Source organism: Anser anser (assembly GCF_964211835.1).
Source record: "Anser anser genome assembly, chromosome: 12".
Taxonomy (NCBI): Eukaryota; Metazoa; Chordata; class Aves; order Anseriformes; family Anatidae; genus Anser; species Anser anser.
The window spans coordinates 2,610,785-2,628,146 of NC_139733.1; the positions used below are offsets into that span (position 1 = coordinate 2,610,785).

Below are 17,362 nucleotides of genomic sequence, written 5' to 3' on the forward strand. Positions count from 1 at the left end.
AATGCTAAAATTACTAGTCATGGACTTCAGTGGAACAGCAGCTTTACAAATTTTCTATTTTCTATTCCCAGTGACAGTTAATTCAGCACTTCAAAGTACAGGAAAGTAAATGATGCAGGGAATGATAAATGATGCTCCCAAATGGCTGAAAGATGATAGCATCAAGATAAAAGGAGGGCAAAGCACTACTTACAGAAGTTAAGGGATAACACAGAAAGAGAGAAGAAAGCTGTCAGGAACTTTTGGGCAACAAATATCATCAAAACATTTCTATACAGAAGAAATATGATTCTATTCATAAGAGAATCATTTAAAAACTTTATGTTCCTAAACCCAAATATCTGCTTCTGTTTGGTGTGTCTAATTTATTCACTTCTACCTCTTCGCACAAGCTAAGTAGAACAAAACATCACAGCAGGAGAAAGACAACAGTTTTTGAATCCTGCTGTGTTTGTTCAAGAAAGCAAGTAAAGCTTTCCAACAAGGAAACAAAACACCTTTTCAAGCTATTAAAAAGGAATAGCTTTTGCTCATCCATGAATACAAAAACTGCTTTTCAAAAGTGTTTCAAAGATAAGGGTCATTTTGGAAACCAAACTGAAAATGTCAGAATATTGGTAAATTTGAGTTATTAGTTTATTATTATTTTCATTTTCACAATTATATGGGATGGCTACCTAGAAAGATGCAGAAAAGCAGCACAGATTACATGACATATGAAATTTGCATTATTTTATTTCATTTTTCTGGATAGTAGTACTCTTTTAGCTACATTAGCTCTTCCTGGATATTTTCTTCTGAAAGCTGCATAAACATATTAAATCAGCATCTTTTCACTTGAAATTATGGTGTGTTTTTTTTTTTTTTTTCTGAGGTGGGGGCTTTTTTTGTTTTGTGACATTATCTATTTTAAGTATAGGGAATATCATAAAAATCTTTTCAAGACAAATATCATGGTTCAACAGGCATCCAACTTACACTCCTCATACTTGATTTCAGAGAGATAACTCTGAATTTTCAACAATTTGTTATTTAACTGCCACAGACGAACTAAAACCTACAGGTCTTCAAGATCGACAGCTAATTACCATAGAACCCTGACTAGACACTGAGAAGACTGTACGCAAAATGTTTCACATAAACGGCGTAACATTTCATCAAGATGACCAAGTATTTATCGTGGATATAAAATAGTAAAGGTAAACTTGGAATGCCACATTTTTCTTTCAGATCACTAGAAGATTAAAGGGAACGTGTTTAGAGAGACATGACTGTTTGAAATGTTTATAGAAAAAACATTTGCAAGATGATACATAGATTCCAACAAAAATACAGTGCAAGTTCAGACACCATATGGCAAAACATGTACACCAGTGACTAAGTCATTCATAAAGGCATTATACATCAGCCCTATGCTGCTTCCCTTCACCTTGCAGATAGCAAGAGATTCTCTGGTTTGGGAGTTGTTTGCCACATTCTGGCCCGCTAGAAGAATGCCAGGATATTAAAGTCTTTTTTTGTGTGTGTGTGTGTGGCATGCAATGGGAGAAAACCCTTGCCACCTAGAAAGCCCTATTTGTGTCTGACATTTCACATTGTAGCTCCTGTTAAACAACAAGTAGATTTTTCATTGCTTTATGCAGAGTTGTGGCAAACTCTTGGCCAGTCTAAGACTGAACAGCAAGCCCCAATAGCTGGAAGTGACCTTAATTCTCGATGCACTCAAGTCAACTCCAAGGCTCGAATGGTGTCACAATGACCTCTAACAAGGGTATGAGAAGAATAATGCTATGAAGCATCTGTTTAGGGTTAGTTGATAGAAGAGCATGGAGGAGACTGGGGGGTAGATTTAGAGAGAGGTTTTGAGCCAAAACATTATTAGCACACTGCCACCGAGAGGCTCTGCAAGGGAATCCAAGAGAAAAGCACAGAGATTCAAATAACGTGGATCTGGGGTCAGGGAGAAAACTAGAATGGCAAAGTTTTGATTATCACATGTAGCTCATAAAGATCATTAGTCCATTAGGAACAGGGAAAGCCTGTCAATAAGAAATAACAAACATCATATTCTACCCAAAGCCTACAACCTTTATAAAGCTAACAGGCTATGTTTATGAAAAGGCTTACTCTTGCATAAAGTTACTAAAAGTCCTCACGGACTACTTGTATCTGTCCTCCCTCTCCATCCCATTCATTCCTTCCTACCCCCTCCTCTTTCTCTACATGAAAGTAGGGTACAGTTAACCAGACATTATGCACACACACACAAAATACATGGCTCTGGTACTGCATTAGTTTGTTCAAGGGGTATCATACTGAAAACTGGCATTTATCGTCTTCCATGACAATTATTGCTTTTTTTTTTTTTTCTAATCTCAAACTTGACTAATTTGTACCACTACACAATTTAATAGCTCAGAATTGTAGACCTCAAAATCTAAAATACAGCATCACAAGACACTGGAAAACAGCCTGATAGGTTATATCTTTCCCCACCAGCATATTTTAGCCTCACCCTGCTTCTTTCTGTAAACTGTTAGGAGAGGCATTTGGCCATACACTTTTAAACAAGTAGGTTAACATTAATAAATAAAAGTTTTCCACTCTTTTAGTCCTTCTACTTGTTCAGAAAGCTGTAAACAGAAGATTTTTTAAATCCATCTATTTCCAGAAAACAAGAACATTTTTTGTTACCAAAATGTCACATTTCCTAGGCTCTGCAACGCACAAGAACAAACTATGGACATAGCCCAGTGTCACAGACTACCATGTTACCTGAAGATTTAAAACAGGTTTTTCTGAGATGCATAAGCAAAGAAATTTCAAATATACATAGCATTAGAAAAATACAAGCTCCTATGCTCAGATTTCTTGCTTTTTAAATTATAACACAGAATACATTAATTAACCATTTTAAAGTTTTGAGGTCCATGGATGCCCTAACCATTCTGCAAAAGATGACTTGATCTAGAGCTTTCATTAAAAACTGAAATTTTATCATCATTCAAAGACTGTTATTAACAGTGACTTTTAATTTCTTAATTGCTATGACATTCCCTATTAAAGGTGTTTTACCTAGCACAAGAATGAATTGCATTGAGTATTGCTATCCCCCAATACCTTTGATTAAATTTTTAATTTCAATACTTCAAAGCACAAACCGGCATCTAGATTTTATGTTTTCTGGAAACTTTAATTATATTTGTAAAATACACAGGAACGATGCAACAAGCATCAAGCGATTCTTGGAGTTTGCCACAATTATTGTGCTTTCATGTCTAGTGGTGAGCTCTGGTAACATACCACATTGATGCAAAAGTTGTTTAAAGAGAATTATATGAAAAAAATATATGAAAATTATATGAAAACTGTGTGCAACCTATTAAAAAGGTCAAATGTTGGATGTATTCAAAGGTGTGTTGATAGATACAGTGGGAAGCAGTGAAAGGGTACCAGCTACACTGTGGGTTCTGCAGTCTTCTGTAAGAGACAAAATGATCCAGAGATTTTTCACAGAGTAATGGGCTGAATTTCTTTTTTCTTATTATTATTTCAAAATGTTGATAAAATAGCTTCCCTGCTGTTTTCAAGCTGTAGGCCACTATATGCCTATCGTGTTCAGATAGCTCATATGTTTGAAGAGCTGCTCTCAGCATGTACCTTAGCTAGCCACATCATTGCCTTTATGTCAGCTACTTTTCTTTCTGTTTCAACTCCAGATCCCCAATACAGTGAAACTGTTTCACTGATCACCACTGTACCATACTCACAACACCATAGAAGCGCAAAGGACTGTAGGCTACTTTAAGTAACTAAGATTTGAGTAAAATATTTTACCTTTTGAGCCTGAGGGAGCTGGAAAACAACAAAACAGAACAAGCAATCATTACAAATTAAATTATTTTGAAGAGCTATTTCAGTTGTTGTATTCATAAAAATCACAAACACAATAAAAAACAAAGTATTAAAGAAACTAGAGAAACTAAGTTTACAGTGCCAATTGATTCAACTTACTGAGGGCTTATATTAATTTAGCTCATTATTTGAGCTAAATATATTGTATTATTATAGGCATCACAAAAGCGTGCTGCAATTTGTTAAATACCATGGCACTAAGATAAGGACTGTTTTCAGATATGGTATCACATTTGAACTGTAAAGTAGTCTCATCTTCCTGTACACAAATATAATACAACATAAATGTAGTTTCAGTTTTAAAACCAACCATTCTTGGTTTGTAAAGTTCTAAACCTACAGTTACTAAGAATAAAATGGACATTAGGAGAGGTTTGTTGTATTAAAGTAGAAGGTTGTATTCTTTGACAAAGGAAAGAAAAACAAAATGGTAAGTAATAGAAAGCTACTGACTTCATGCAAACATTCTGTCATAGATGCGTAATATACAATATGCATAGAAGAACATGTCTGTAGTGTAAACACAAGTATGATTATATGCACATACATGCCAATACGTGGTGTTCATGCATAAATGCATAATTGTATCACACGTGTTCTTAGGCGTTCATACCTGGTTGTGTGCAAAGTATGTACAGTACCAACTCACATTAAAAGGCCTGGAGAGCAGGCAATAGACTCTATTACACACCAAACATCTTATTTATCAGAGTTGAAAAATGAGTTCTGTTTCCACTTTAGGAAAAAGAAAACTCATTGGAGGTTATGGAGAGGAACTCAGAAAAATAAACTATTATCAGCACAATAAACTCTTCACTTTTTTCCAAATTCTTCTCCTCTTACTTTCAAGCTCTGAGAGAAATTCACCACACACAACAATTCAGCCTTGTAGTAAATCCACCTTCTCAAGAAATTTCCAATACAAATTGCTTCTTTACAGGCATAATCTGAACACAGAAACAGGCACATGAGTTAATACCAAATGCCAAAAGATCTTCAAGATCTCTAGTGATCTTCTGAAAGACCTTCTATCATTGCTCATAATTAAAACAGACAGAAAAAACAACTTCCTCATAGTACTCTGCTACAAACTAATGCCCACATTAGTATGTCATGAACGAGAATTGTCACCTTTGATGCCTAATTCACAAATCCTGAAAGCAACCTGTCACAATTTCTCTCTGTTTTCACAATATAAAGCATAACAAAATCGGGGGCAGGGAGAATTGCTGCATATAAATTCCCTTTATCCTAAAACCTGAATGCATCAATAGTGAAATACAAGTGATGATTACACTGAAGCGTGACCTATATGTGTTTCTTGAAAGACTTTTTAATAGATAATATTTTTTAATATTTTTAATAGATAATATTTTTTTTAATAGATAATTTTTTTTAATAGATAATAAAGAAAGATGTAGAAGGGTTGCTGCAGAAATTGCAGATATCTGTTGAACTTTAAATACATTAGCTAAATTGTGTGTAGATGCTTAGAGCACTACTTAAAGCAGCTTAACGCTTTTCTGAACGTTTTTTCTGAACGTTTATCTACTTATTAGTCAACAATTTTGAGAAGTCAGAGCTTTTTATTTTTTCATTCAGAAAAAAAAGAGAAAGTTGAAATATCAATTTTTGAATGTTCTGTTGCAGCACTGAAACTGTTTTTCTCTCTAATGCTGCCATTTTTGCCTTTTTGTTTTTAAATACCACCTTCTTGTACAACATATGTAAAAAATCTTGAGTATTCTTTCATTGTTATCTACATAAAGGCAGGTGCAGTAAAGAATCATATCCAAATTTCCACTTTCCAAACAAATTTCAAAGAACTTTGCACAAGCCGCTATGCATAGCAAACTCAGGTGGTTTCATAATCAGCTAATTTGTATGTCATAGTCTACAAAACAGTGCTTGAAGTATAGTAAAGATAACCAAGGCAACAAACGCAATATTAGAATCATTGTAGAAAGTCTTACTTCCAGGTTGGAGAGGGGGGAGGGATGGAACCTCAAAAACCTGATCAAAAGAAGCAACTATGAATGTGTGCGCATACACAATTCTCTGTTGGGACCTCAAATTTGTAGCTGAATCCTTAGAAAATTATTAGTACTGTTGATGCAACTTTCACTAATTATTTTCAGAACTTGAATTTACTCCTGTTTAAGCACATCTCTTCTTCTACTATGGCTTGGTCAGTTTTTGCCACATGAAGGAGTTACAGTCACATGGAATGCAAGTAAGGATTTCCTACTGATAATTACCAACCAAATCAGATGCTCCATGCTTTCATTTAATAAACTACTTCTATGTCTTTACTGGGATTATTTTCAAGAGCACATTAAGAAGAGTTTGCAAATCAGAGTCCCATATTATTTGTTACTTGTTGCTGAATTAAGTATGTCAATCCCATTTAGAAGATTTATAAAATTAAGAGTATTTCTTTGCTCTGAAAGATGAGTAGTCAAAGGCTTGATTAAGAATAACAGGGGCAGCAGACAAGATTTACATTCCAATAGGCTTTTTCCTGGGCTGGTACTCTTGTCACTTTTCACCTAAGCTTCAAAATCCAAGTTCACAGTCTTTTCCTCAAAAAAATAACCTGTATTTGTTGCAGCCAGATAAATCTGCATTCTGTTGTTGATTTGAAACTTGGCTGTTACAGGATCTCTATGCCAGCAATTCAGTTAATAATTGGTACAAATTCCTTTGAAATAAATGATAGAGGTTTGTCTGACATTACCCCTTCTGGGAGGCCATAGGAAACAAATAATTTTCCTAACAATAACAGTAATAGTCTTCTGGTCTGACCCTTTATTGCATAGTCTAAAAATTGCATGTCTCTGTGAAAAACCCAGCAGGTACCTCTGATTCCTGGGGTTTTCTTTACACACTGCCAAGAGGCAGTTTTGCAGTAAACTGTATGATCTTCTCCTGACCCTTAAAAAACACTGCAGAGCTTTCTATTCTACTTGCACCTATAGAAAACTGCGACATTTTGGTGACTTTATTCAGGTGCAACCACACCCAAGTACCCAATGTTTCTTTTTGTTTTTCCGTTACTGTCTCTTCGTCCCTCTGCTGATCACCTCTAAAAGAAGATACATGGTAGGGCTTATATCTGTTTGACTCACTCCAAGTTTACCAGCTTTGTTAAAATGGCTGTGGCTGAGGTGCAGGAGGAAGTCTGTGGAAGACTTGTCTTAACTTCCCAGATCTTGTAGTGTATGGAAGGGAGAATAACATCTGAGTTGTAATTAACAAACTTCTAACCCTTCTGTCCAACAGCATGGCAGCCTGAGAGAACCCTTCTGAAGACTAGCACTGACTAGATCTCTGCTAACACTTTTTTCAACAACGGAAAATAGAAACCTTTGATTTATGATGCTTGCAGTCAAAACAAAAACACCCAAACCCCAAATGACAAGACAGCACTGGTGAATCAGAGTAAGAATGAAAGCAAGGGATTGTGTAAACAGTACTGAATACAATACAACATCCCCATCAGGAACAGCAATCAGAGGTGACCCTCTTGTCTTGGACTGGTGTTTCCATAATACATTAAGAATAATTAGACTTCAATTTTGCAGAAGGATTTTAAACTTCTAAACATAACATAAAACATATTCCTGAAAATATTTACTCTTCAGGAATAGGGAACAATCATGACATTTAAAATTACAAAATATAACAGTCTTTGGATTGATTCCAAAAAGTTTATCAGTATTTTAAGGTAACATTTAAAAACACTCAGGTAGATTTTCTTTTGATTCAGCTGCTTAAAATATTTTCAACTCAATGTTATTTGTATGAAAAATGAAATATGATTTAGGTATTTGCAGTTTCAACATTCTCTGATGTCAAAACTGAAGGTCTGTATAGATAAATTCATTATATGACATGGATCTGAAAATCTAATTAATACCTGGAATACATATTTCTGCTTTTACTTTATCAAAGGCTCCTCTCCAGAGTAAAATTATTCATTTAACATGCTTGAGCTCTCAACCAGGTACACTGCACCAAATTCATCTGCTTACTCATGTTTTCTATAGCATGATGGCTTTCATTAGTCCAACATGCCTTCAGTGAATCAATTGGTTTCTAACTATCCACTTACGTTGCCATAACCTGAGCCAGATTATTGCTTACATCTGTTTCCAACTAGAAAGTACATTTAAAACTTATACACCGTTATGACCTTCTCTTCTGAGTTACTATGCATGTTTCATCGACATAGGCAAGAAATCAGAAAGTGAAAGTGTTGTCAAATGCATTAAACAGCAAGCTGGCAGTAATTCCAAAAAGGAGTTCAAAGACCCAGTGGGTAATCCGTTCAGACCCAGCACTTCACCAAAGGTGTCTACCTTCATTGCTTTGATTCTAAATCCTACGTTGTCCATACTTTTTCTATTTAAAGAATAAAATAAAAAATAATAATAATAAAAAAAAGAAAGTATGTTTGACAGCTAGAACCAAAGAAGAAACCAATGTTTATCTGTAATATTTGTACTTTTTGTTCAGATTGCTACACAGTGGATAAAGGATCTAGAATTAAGAATGCATTACTTCAGCTGGTACACATGTGGCCTGATCCTGACAATTTTAATTTCCTTGATATTCCCCTCCTAATAGCCAGTCTAAAACCTCATGAGATTAATTAATATTTACTGAATAAAAGTTCTCTGTAAATGCAATTGCATACTTTTGATTTGTTCATTTTACTTACTTTTCTTTATTTGTGTGATTGCTCCTTTTTTGATAGTGTCCACAGAAAATACAATAAAATCATAATGAATCAGTTACGGGGAAGGTGCTAATCAGTGAAGTCTTTCAGACCATTCAAAACCTTTCTAAAAATATGTTTGGAGAAACCCTAGAATCTGTATCTTTTAGTTTAATACAAGAGAACCTTAGTTTAAAGTGGCAACAAATTTCATTATATTTGCAATTTCAAGAACTCAAGAATAAATAATCTTATCACGTACACATATCAGGTCTTCTAGAGAACACAACAATTTATTTTCAAATGGTAGAGAAACCATCAAGCTTTATTCTGCTTTTGTAATTGTAGCAAATAATTGACTCCGATTAAAAAAAAAAAAACGCCAGTGAACCTCAGATATCTTGGAAACCCAGGCTTAGACTATACTTACACTATAATATGACATAATACCGCAATATGAACACCTTTAGCAAGAATAATGGGGATTAATATTTGACTGCACTTTTAATTAAGCAATTTATTTTTCTAATGGAGCTCTAACATCTGACAACTTAAACAGCCTACAAACATTCCAATAAGAAAGTTATGATTATGTGACATTATGTTTATAGTTTTCTTTCAATGTTGCAGTATATTCTTTTTCTTGAAATGTACCTATGTTTCAAATACTTTTTTTATTATTTATTTATTTGCATTATTGCATACCTAACCATTCTCAGGGTCTATAAGTTGTTCTCCATTTAAATACTATGGACATTTTAAATTTTGATATATTTTCCAATAGAAGAGTAAACACTCTTCTACTCAATTCCTGCATAAGTGAATTCACTTGGACACTTCAAAGTATTCAAATATAGTACCTGATTTCTAGTGGAAGGAATAGTTTGGATCTACGTAAATACAAAGGGCCATGATTTTGTAAGTGACTTCACAGTAATTCCCAAACAAAATGACCATACATTTCTAAAACATTCTATGGGCGTTTCATCAACGCATTCAAATCATTATGTAGTTGTATGTCCTAAATTTCCAAGAAGCCAAGTCTAGAAGCCTTGCAGGAAAACATACAACAAGTATAAAGCTGTTGTTCCATTGGATTAGAATTCAACCTTCCAATTGTTTGAAGAATTAAAAAGTAATGTCTCCTGAAAGACTAAATTACACTAATTTCTGATTATACAAAAAAAAAAAAAAGAGTTCTACTACTAGAGACAGAAAAATAACATATAAATCACTATGAAATTAATGCTCCGTTTTCTATTTTTCTAAGGACTGCATGAAATTGTATTTGTCAAAAAGTTATTCCAACTCTAGCAATGCATTTCATTTAAAGTATTCATAAATAAAGCAACTCTGATTTTACATTCACTGACCTCATTCCCGCAGTCCTATTCTCCTGCCAGGCATTTCAATATGTCACCAGTCTCAGAAAAGTGGTAACATCCATACTAACTTCACTGTTCCACAATCAGATACAATACAAAACAATTGAAATTAAGTACAAAAGTTACAACATTACATACAGTAAGAAATCAACTTTTATGAATACAGTTTTGATAGTTCAGCCATTTCTGTAAGTAGTTTCTGGGCTGCACTAATTTTAATGTCTATGCATAGCTAAGCTTCTGGTGGTTTGACAGGAGCATTCATTTCGCATTTCACGTACTGACTGAATTTAGAATTAAATGTATGCAACTTTTTGGAAATACACTTCCAGGAAAAGATCTGAAATACTGTGGCAAGCATGTAGGTCCTATAATTAACATCACAGCAAAAAGGAAGACATCAGTGAAGCTCCTCAGAAAAGAGATAAAAAAGAGGAGACAATGTATATATGTGCCAGATACTCTATAATGTAGGCTACTTCTTTATGGCATCATGCAATGTAATTAAATATAGGGGTATATAACAGTTTATTCTCTTGAATAGAAATAGAAAACATGTCATACATTGCTAAACAGGCTTCCTTTCACACATCTTTCCCCAAATGGCAAAAACCTGGGGGAGTATAGAAAGAACGTTCAAACTCTCTCTCAATTTTTAACAGAAAATGTAGATTTTCTGCTTTAAAATACACTTAGTTGGTATGAGATACATCATTTAAACGTTACAATTTTGACAATTTTTCTGGTACAACCCATGCATTAATTCTCCTCTTCTTAGACCCATGTAAGTACTAGAGGCACCAGAGGTAATTATGTGCATACAGGAAGGCAAAATGCAACCTCCTACTGGGATGTTCCTGAAGTTAAGATTTCAGTATAAATACTGAGAGTGATAACAACCTGCAGCTTACTGGGCCAACATCTGTAAGGGAAATGCATTTGATTTTTCAAGGACTTCAACACCAAATCTTTCTTTGTGCATGTAATTGTTTTACCGAGCTTTGACATATTTTGCAGTAACTACAGCATTTTCAGTCAAGATAGACTGCGCTGCATACAAAGTATTCCACTCATAGGAAATGTAAATGTTGCTATAGAGAAAAGTCATAAAATATAGATGAAAACTATCATCCTAGATCTTTCCTTCTAAAGAATTCTATAAAGATGACAGAAAGAAAAGAAGCTAGCTCTTGTGAAAATGCAAAAAAAAAGAAAATAGTATATGTTTCAGATTAGATATCAGATTAGATTTAAGATATCAGATTGGAATTAAGAAATTGCAGAGCACACTGAAGAATTACATATATATTCCAAACATCTTCATAATAAAATGGCACCACCCTTCAAAGGTTTTACATTTTCTAAAGTACAAGATTAATTATGTAAAGGATTAATTTCTAATCTACTGTCTAGCAATCTTGCTTTTAAATGGAGAATTGTTAAAAACGACAACAAAAATCTAAATACATTCAATTTATTAAATGGTTAAGTTGCATTCGTCTGCAACTGCTCTCTCAACATTGTTGAAGCAAACAAAAAAGAAATCCATACTGGCAGGAATATTCTTAGTTTTTTATTGTAATACTGATCAATTAAACACTGAAGCCCACTGCCCAGAAGGTTGTGGAGTCTCCATCTTTGGAGATATTCAAAACCCAATTGGACAGAGTTGAGGACAACCTGCTCTTGCTGACCTTGCTCCAGCACACAGTTGGACTAGATCTCTAGAGATCCCTTCCAGGCTCAATTACTCCATGACTCTATGCCAGTGATTCTTTTAATTGTATAAACTAAGTGTTCTCTTTCTCCAATAAATACAAAATGTTTATAGAAAAGATTGTATTTAAACTATCCAGAGTGATTCTTATAAATGCAGGGTTTGGTTAGAAACGTTATTCATAAATAATTATGTATCTTTTAAAAAGAGTTATGCTAATTTTACAAATAAACCACGTGGCTGAAGATTGACGAAGCAGAACAGATTCACGAAATGAGACTAATTCCACGAATTGAGACTAATTCCACACATGATGAACATAATTTTGCATGTGTGATTCATGCATGTGTGTTTATTAAAGGGAGAGAGTTTTGTTTTCATTATTACTTGTGTTAGTGCAAAATAGATGTTCATAGTTCTGTTTATATATGCAAGCATATATTATTTATAAACATTACTATATTTAGATTTCCATATAAAATTATTTTAATAATTATTCTCTTATCTTTTATACATTTTATATTTCCTTCCTAATCAAAACCTGTGTAGACATTCAAGCACGGAAATGGAATATTTTTCTAAATAGAGCCAACTCCAAATAAAACTAATGGTTGAGAGAGAAAGATCATGTAATACTGAGACATCATTTACATTACAATCAGAATATTTAGTCTTTTTATCAGATGCAGAAAACACTAAAAATAAAAGTTTCTAAAAATGGGATCATCAGCATTAAGGCTAATACCTAGAGTACTACTAACAGCAGAATAATTAACAGTATTTTCAAAACAATAAGGCTTTATGATTGTTGGATTATTAAGTTTTATGTTTGAGGATGACCTTCAAGTTGCACTGCTAGGTTCTTCTATTGGGAACACTGACTCAATTTGTATAAAGTGGCGTAATGAATGTAGTTCTCATTGTATATCATGTGTGTTCTGTGCACTAATTTGATTTACAACTCAAGTTGTTGCAAATATTTTGGTTTAAAAACACATAAAGGGTCTGAAGATTATCTTCTTTAATACTACTATATGTGACCTCTACAGTTGACACTATGAGGGATGAATAAACAGATGGGCAACAGCACCAAACTGTTAGCCTGAAGGATGATTTCCTATGCTTATTTAAAATTTGTGGCTATATTTCACTGGTTACCAACATTTGGACTGCATAGTTATTCTGGCAGTGAATGGCTTATTAGGAGGTTTTTCAAGTTTCTCAAATTCATACAGTGATCAAAATGTTCCCCTCTCTGATCAAAGATTCAGAACTAATTGCTAGATCTAGCAGTACTGCACAGGTACGTGTTCCAAGCCTTGAAAATCATCAGAAACTTCCTATCCACTTACATAGGTATCATTATAAAATCTGAAGTTGTAATACAACTTAAATGACATGAGTGGCAATAATTTCTATATTTACATTAATATATTTAAATTTTAATTGGATAGTTTATATTTTAATCAATGCTATTGGTCAGTCAGTATGTCGCTCTCTACAACTAGTACATAAGTGAATAGAGCAATATAGGTCATTCAGAATTATTATTCTAATTTCTGTTGCTACTGAGAAAATATATAGATATGTACAGACATGGTGTTAAATTTAACTGACAATCATATTCTACACTACATGCTAAGTTAAGCTGAAAATAATTAAAGAAAATTTATTTTCCTCTCTTCTGGTACTGTAATCATATTATTACATTGTGTATCTTCTGCAGCCCCCAAAATATTTTATTTAAACTGCATGTTAATTTTTTTTCTTTCTAATTACTGCTTGTTTAATATGTTATATGGATGCATTATGATTTTAACAAACTGTAAGAATTGCCTTAATTACCTGCATGTGTCTCATACCACACATTTAAGCTTATATAAACTTACATTGTAGACCAGATCAGTCTAGTAAATAGGTCAGAATATGAGTTTACCTACAGTAAAATATCTAATTCAAGTAAAATGTTGAATATACAGGAAAATAGCATTTTACTATTTCTCTTAGTAATACTTTAAAGTATTTACTATGCAGCTTCTTTTACCATAATTTTAGCATTTGATGATTTGCTAAAGCCCCATAAACAGTTTAGAAAGCTCACATTAAATCGTTTAAATTTCTATTCAAAAGACAAAAAATTAATTGAATCCCAAAATACGTAGCTACGTGGATTAAAACTGGATATGGCTTGCCATATGATAACCATTTTAATCCCTTTTGTAGCCCCAGAATTTTTCAACTCCAATCTATAGGCATATTTATCCTGAACGTTTAAACAGCAGCCCTTCAGAAAGCTTTTAGACATACAGAGAGATGTATTAGTCTTATGTGGTAAGGGTTTGGCAGCAAGGGGGACTGCAGAGGTGGCCTCTGTGAGCAGAGCCCCGTATTAGATCAGAGCCTTCTCCAGATGGCTCCAAAAGGGATCCGCCGCTGGCCAGAGCGAGGCCAGTGAGTGACACTGGTTGTGCCCCTGGGAGAGCACACTGAAGAAAGCAAAAAAAATGCTGCTGGGAGAGAGGAGTGAGGAAACATAGAGACAAACAACCCCGCAGACACCAAGGCCAGTGAGAAAGGAGGGCAGGCACATGCAGCCCATGGAGAGGCCCATGGAGGGGCAGGCTGTCCCCCTGCAGCCCGGGGGTCCCACGGTGGAGCAGATCGCCACCCTGCAGCCCATGGAGGAGCTCCCGGTGGAGCAGGTGAATGAGGCCTGAAGGAAAGCAGGAGCAGGCCCCGAGCTGGAGCTGCAGCCTGTGGAAAGGAGCCCATGCAGGAACAGGGGATCTGGGGGGCGCTGCCACCCACAGGGGACCCGTGTGGGAGCAATTTGCTATTGATGGATGGAAGCTGTGGTATGGACCCACATTGGAGCAGTTGTTGAAGAGCTGCTGTCTGTGGGAAACCCACATGGGATCAGCCTGGGAGGGACGGCATCCCGTGGGAGGGACCCCACTCTGGAGCAGGAGAAGAGAGTGAATGTAAAGGAGCAGCAGAGGCAAAGTATTATAGGCTGACCGCAGCTCCCATTCCTCCACAGCACTCAGGGCAGGGGAGGTAGTTTTAGTTTACTTTTAGCTCCGTTCTCACTGTTCTAGTCTCTTATTAATAGGCAATAAATTATACTAATCTGACTTATTCTGAGTAATAAGTGATACAATAACTCATGAGTGATCTCCTTGTTCTTATCTCAGTCTACTAGCTTTTTTCAACACATTTTCCTCCCTCGTCCTTTTGAGGAGTGAGACAGTAGCGTGGTGGTGTTTAGTTGCCTGTTGGTGTTAAACCACCACAAGAGAATAACCAGGGAAGCCAAAACAGGGTGCAGAAGCAAACTGAGCTAGAAACTGAGAAAGAGCTCAGAAACGGATCATATCTCTGAAGTCTGGTTAAAAACAACAACAACCCTCACATTACATTCCAGTTAACCACACACTCTACTGTTCATCCTTAAAAGCATCCAAGAGGTTTTATACTGTCCAGCACAAAAATCCAGTGTCCATTTTGTCTACACGCAGAATTTCTAAAATTCAGCATCTTTACTTTCTAAAGTTCAGCATCTTTATATGATATCTAACATACTTGTAAGACGTATAAAACTGCTTTTCATCCATGTAAAATGGAATCAAATTATATGGTTAGACTTTCTCCTTATTTGCTCTTTAAAATTTATTATCATTTGTACCACCTCTAGAAGAACAGATAGTTTCATTTTAATTACTAATGTTAATTATTTTCTAAATGAGACATTTAGAAAAAAAACACTAGGATGATGACAGATAATAGCATGAGCATCCCTCCCAGAGAAATATTTCTAGTAAGAGAAACATAACTGCACTGTAGCAAAATTGAAGCTGAAAAAGTCATACTTGTAATTCAAAGAAAAAAAAGCAAAAGAAAGGTCTTTGTACTATAAAGATTTGTTCTGAAGTACCAAGAAAGGGAGAAAGGGAAGGGAGAGAGAGGGCGAAGGAAAAAATGAACCCATCTAAGGTGCACCTTAAGTGCATATGTACATATTAATTTATCTATTCTCACATACGTGACCATCCATCTTTGACACAAATGAAAAAACATTTCTTAATCACAAATCCTCTTAGAGGCTAGAGACATATCCTCTTTCTCCCATCACAAAATCCACTCTGACCTGAATGCAAAATGAAACAAGAGTCTTATCCAATACCTATTAGAGTCAATGAGTATCTCTCAATGAATTCAGTAGGCTTTTGATCTTGCTGTATATTAAATCTTATTTGCTTCTTAAATCTTACTTGCTTCATATATGATTGCAAGACCAACCTCTGAAGATAACCACTTTCTGAGGAGGGATGAGAGTGTATCTAACTTAATGAACGTGTAAAGCAAGCCAGATTTTTTTTCTAAAGCTTACATTTACTAACTGCATCTATGATTTTTAGTATGTTACTCTGATTGCATTAAATGAGATTGTACTTGTAAGACAGATGTGGTTTTTCTATAGTCTATTTTGTTATCATCCAACATTCTCTAGAAAGAGAATGGATGTAGGAAGAATACATCTGAATTATCCCCAAACACACTTTTCTCCATCTTTTTTTTTTTTTTGTATAGTACCATTTTTTTTTCTGTGTGTTCAGTGAGCTGCTCTGCCAAAAGTGGAGGGTTTAGCAATACTCTGCTTCCATTTTCTCTCACTCTTCATATAGCTCTCACAATCAATCCATCCATTTCAGGGGTACAGGTTAGAGTAGCTTGCTATAATCAGTATTTCCAACCTTTCTCCCTTGCTGAAAACTTCACAACCTAACAGGACTCAATTACATATAGTAATTTTACTATATAGTATAATGAAGGTTTGTTAGGCCCTAGCTTTGAAAGCTTGTATCAAGCACAATTTCTATCAGATATTCAATATAATCTTGTGGCACGTGTATTTTGTAAGAATTTACTCTATTAGATGCAAACAGCATCATTTCAAAATCAGTACAGTTTGAAGTGTGAAAACAAAACATGCAATAGAGAAACAGATTCTAAACTACTTGATGTCAAAGTTACCTGTAGAAGTCAACATTTTCTTATTTTAGGGGACTCTCTTTACAGGTGTGAAGGCAAAACTGATCTTTTAAAAGATTTATAGATCATTTTGTGTCACAGAGGCTAGGCTGATAATAAAAAGATTTCTATTCCGTATAAAAATATTCTCCAACATCAAAAGACTGACCAAACCCATTCACAATACTTAAAGCAACACAAGTTTAAGCTTCTTTTTCATAGATTCATAGAATCATTCAGGTTGGAAAAGACGTCTAAGATCATCTAATCCGATGTTTTTTGTTTCATTTGTCCTTCTAAAAGTATTTTGAAATCAACTAGTTGATTCTAGAAATCTGATGCAAAGACTGAAATCAGTACAGACCAAAGTGCTGGAACTATTTCTCTTTTAGAACTAAAATATTGAACGTTTTTATACAAGGAACAATCTGCCATGTCTGTTACCCAACATTAATGATACAAATAATAAACTGTTATTCACTCTTACCTGTCCCAAACTCATTGCTATGCTGGGGATTGTGCATTATGATAATGCATTGCGTTATATTCTTCTTTTCCCATTTATCACTTCTGAATAAGGAAAACTTTTGTACA

The 17,362-nt window shown here is 34.7% G+C and overlaps 1 protein-coding gene across 32 annotated transcripts in view; it reads right to left on the bottom strand.

Moving 5' to 3' along the window:
- Nucleotides 1-17,362, bottom strand: part of CACNA2D3 (calcium voltage-gated channel auxiliary subunit alpha2delta 3) — a 509,008-nt gene that overhangs the window by 125,407 nt on the left and 366,239 nt on the right. For 30 of the 32 annotated variants that reach the window (XR_014571619.1, XR_014571620.1, XM_083795916.1 and 27 more), the window contains one exon: nt 3,838-3,855. The exons of the other annotated variants lie outside the window; for them this stretch is intronic. Coding sequence is in view for 28 of the 30 variants with exons in the window: in XM_083795916.1 (XP_083652042.1) it covers nt 3,838-3,855 (18 nt within the window). In the remaining 2 variants the exon portion in view is untranslated. The remainder of the gene's footprint in view (nt 1-3,837; nt 3,856-17,362) is intronic. 32 annotated transcript variants of the gene reach the window in all.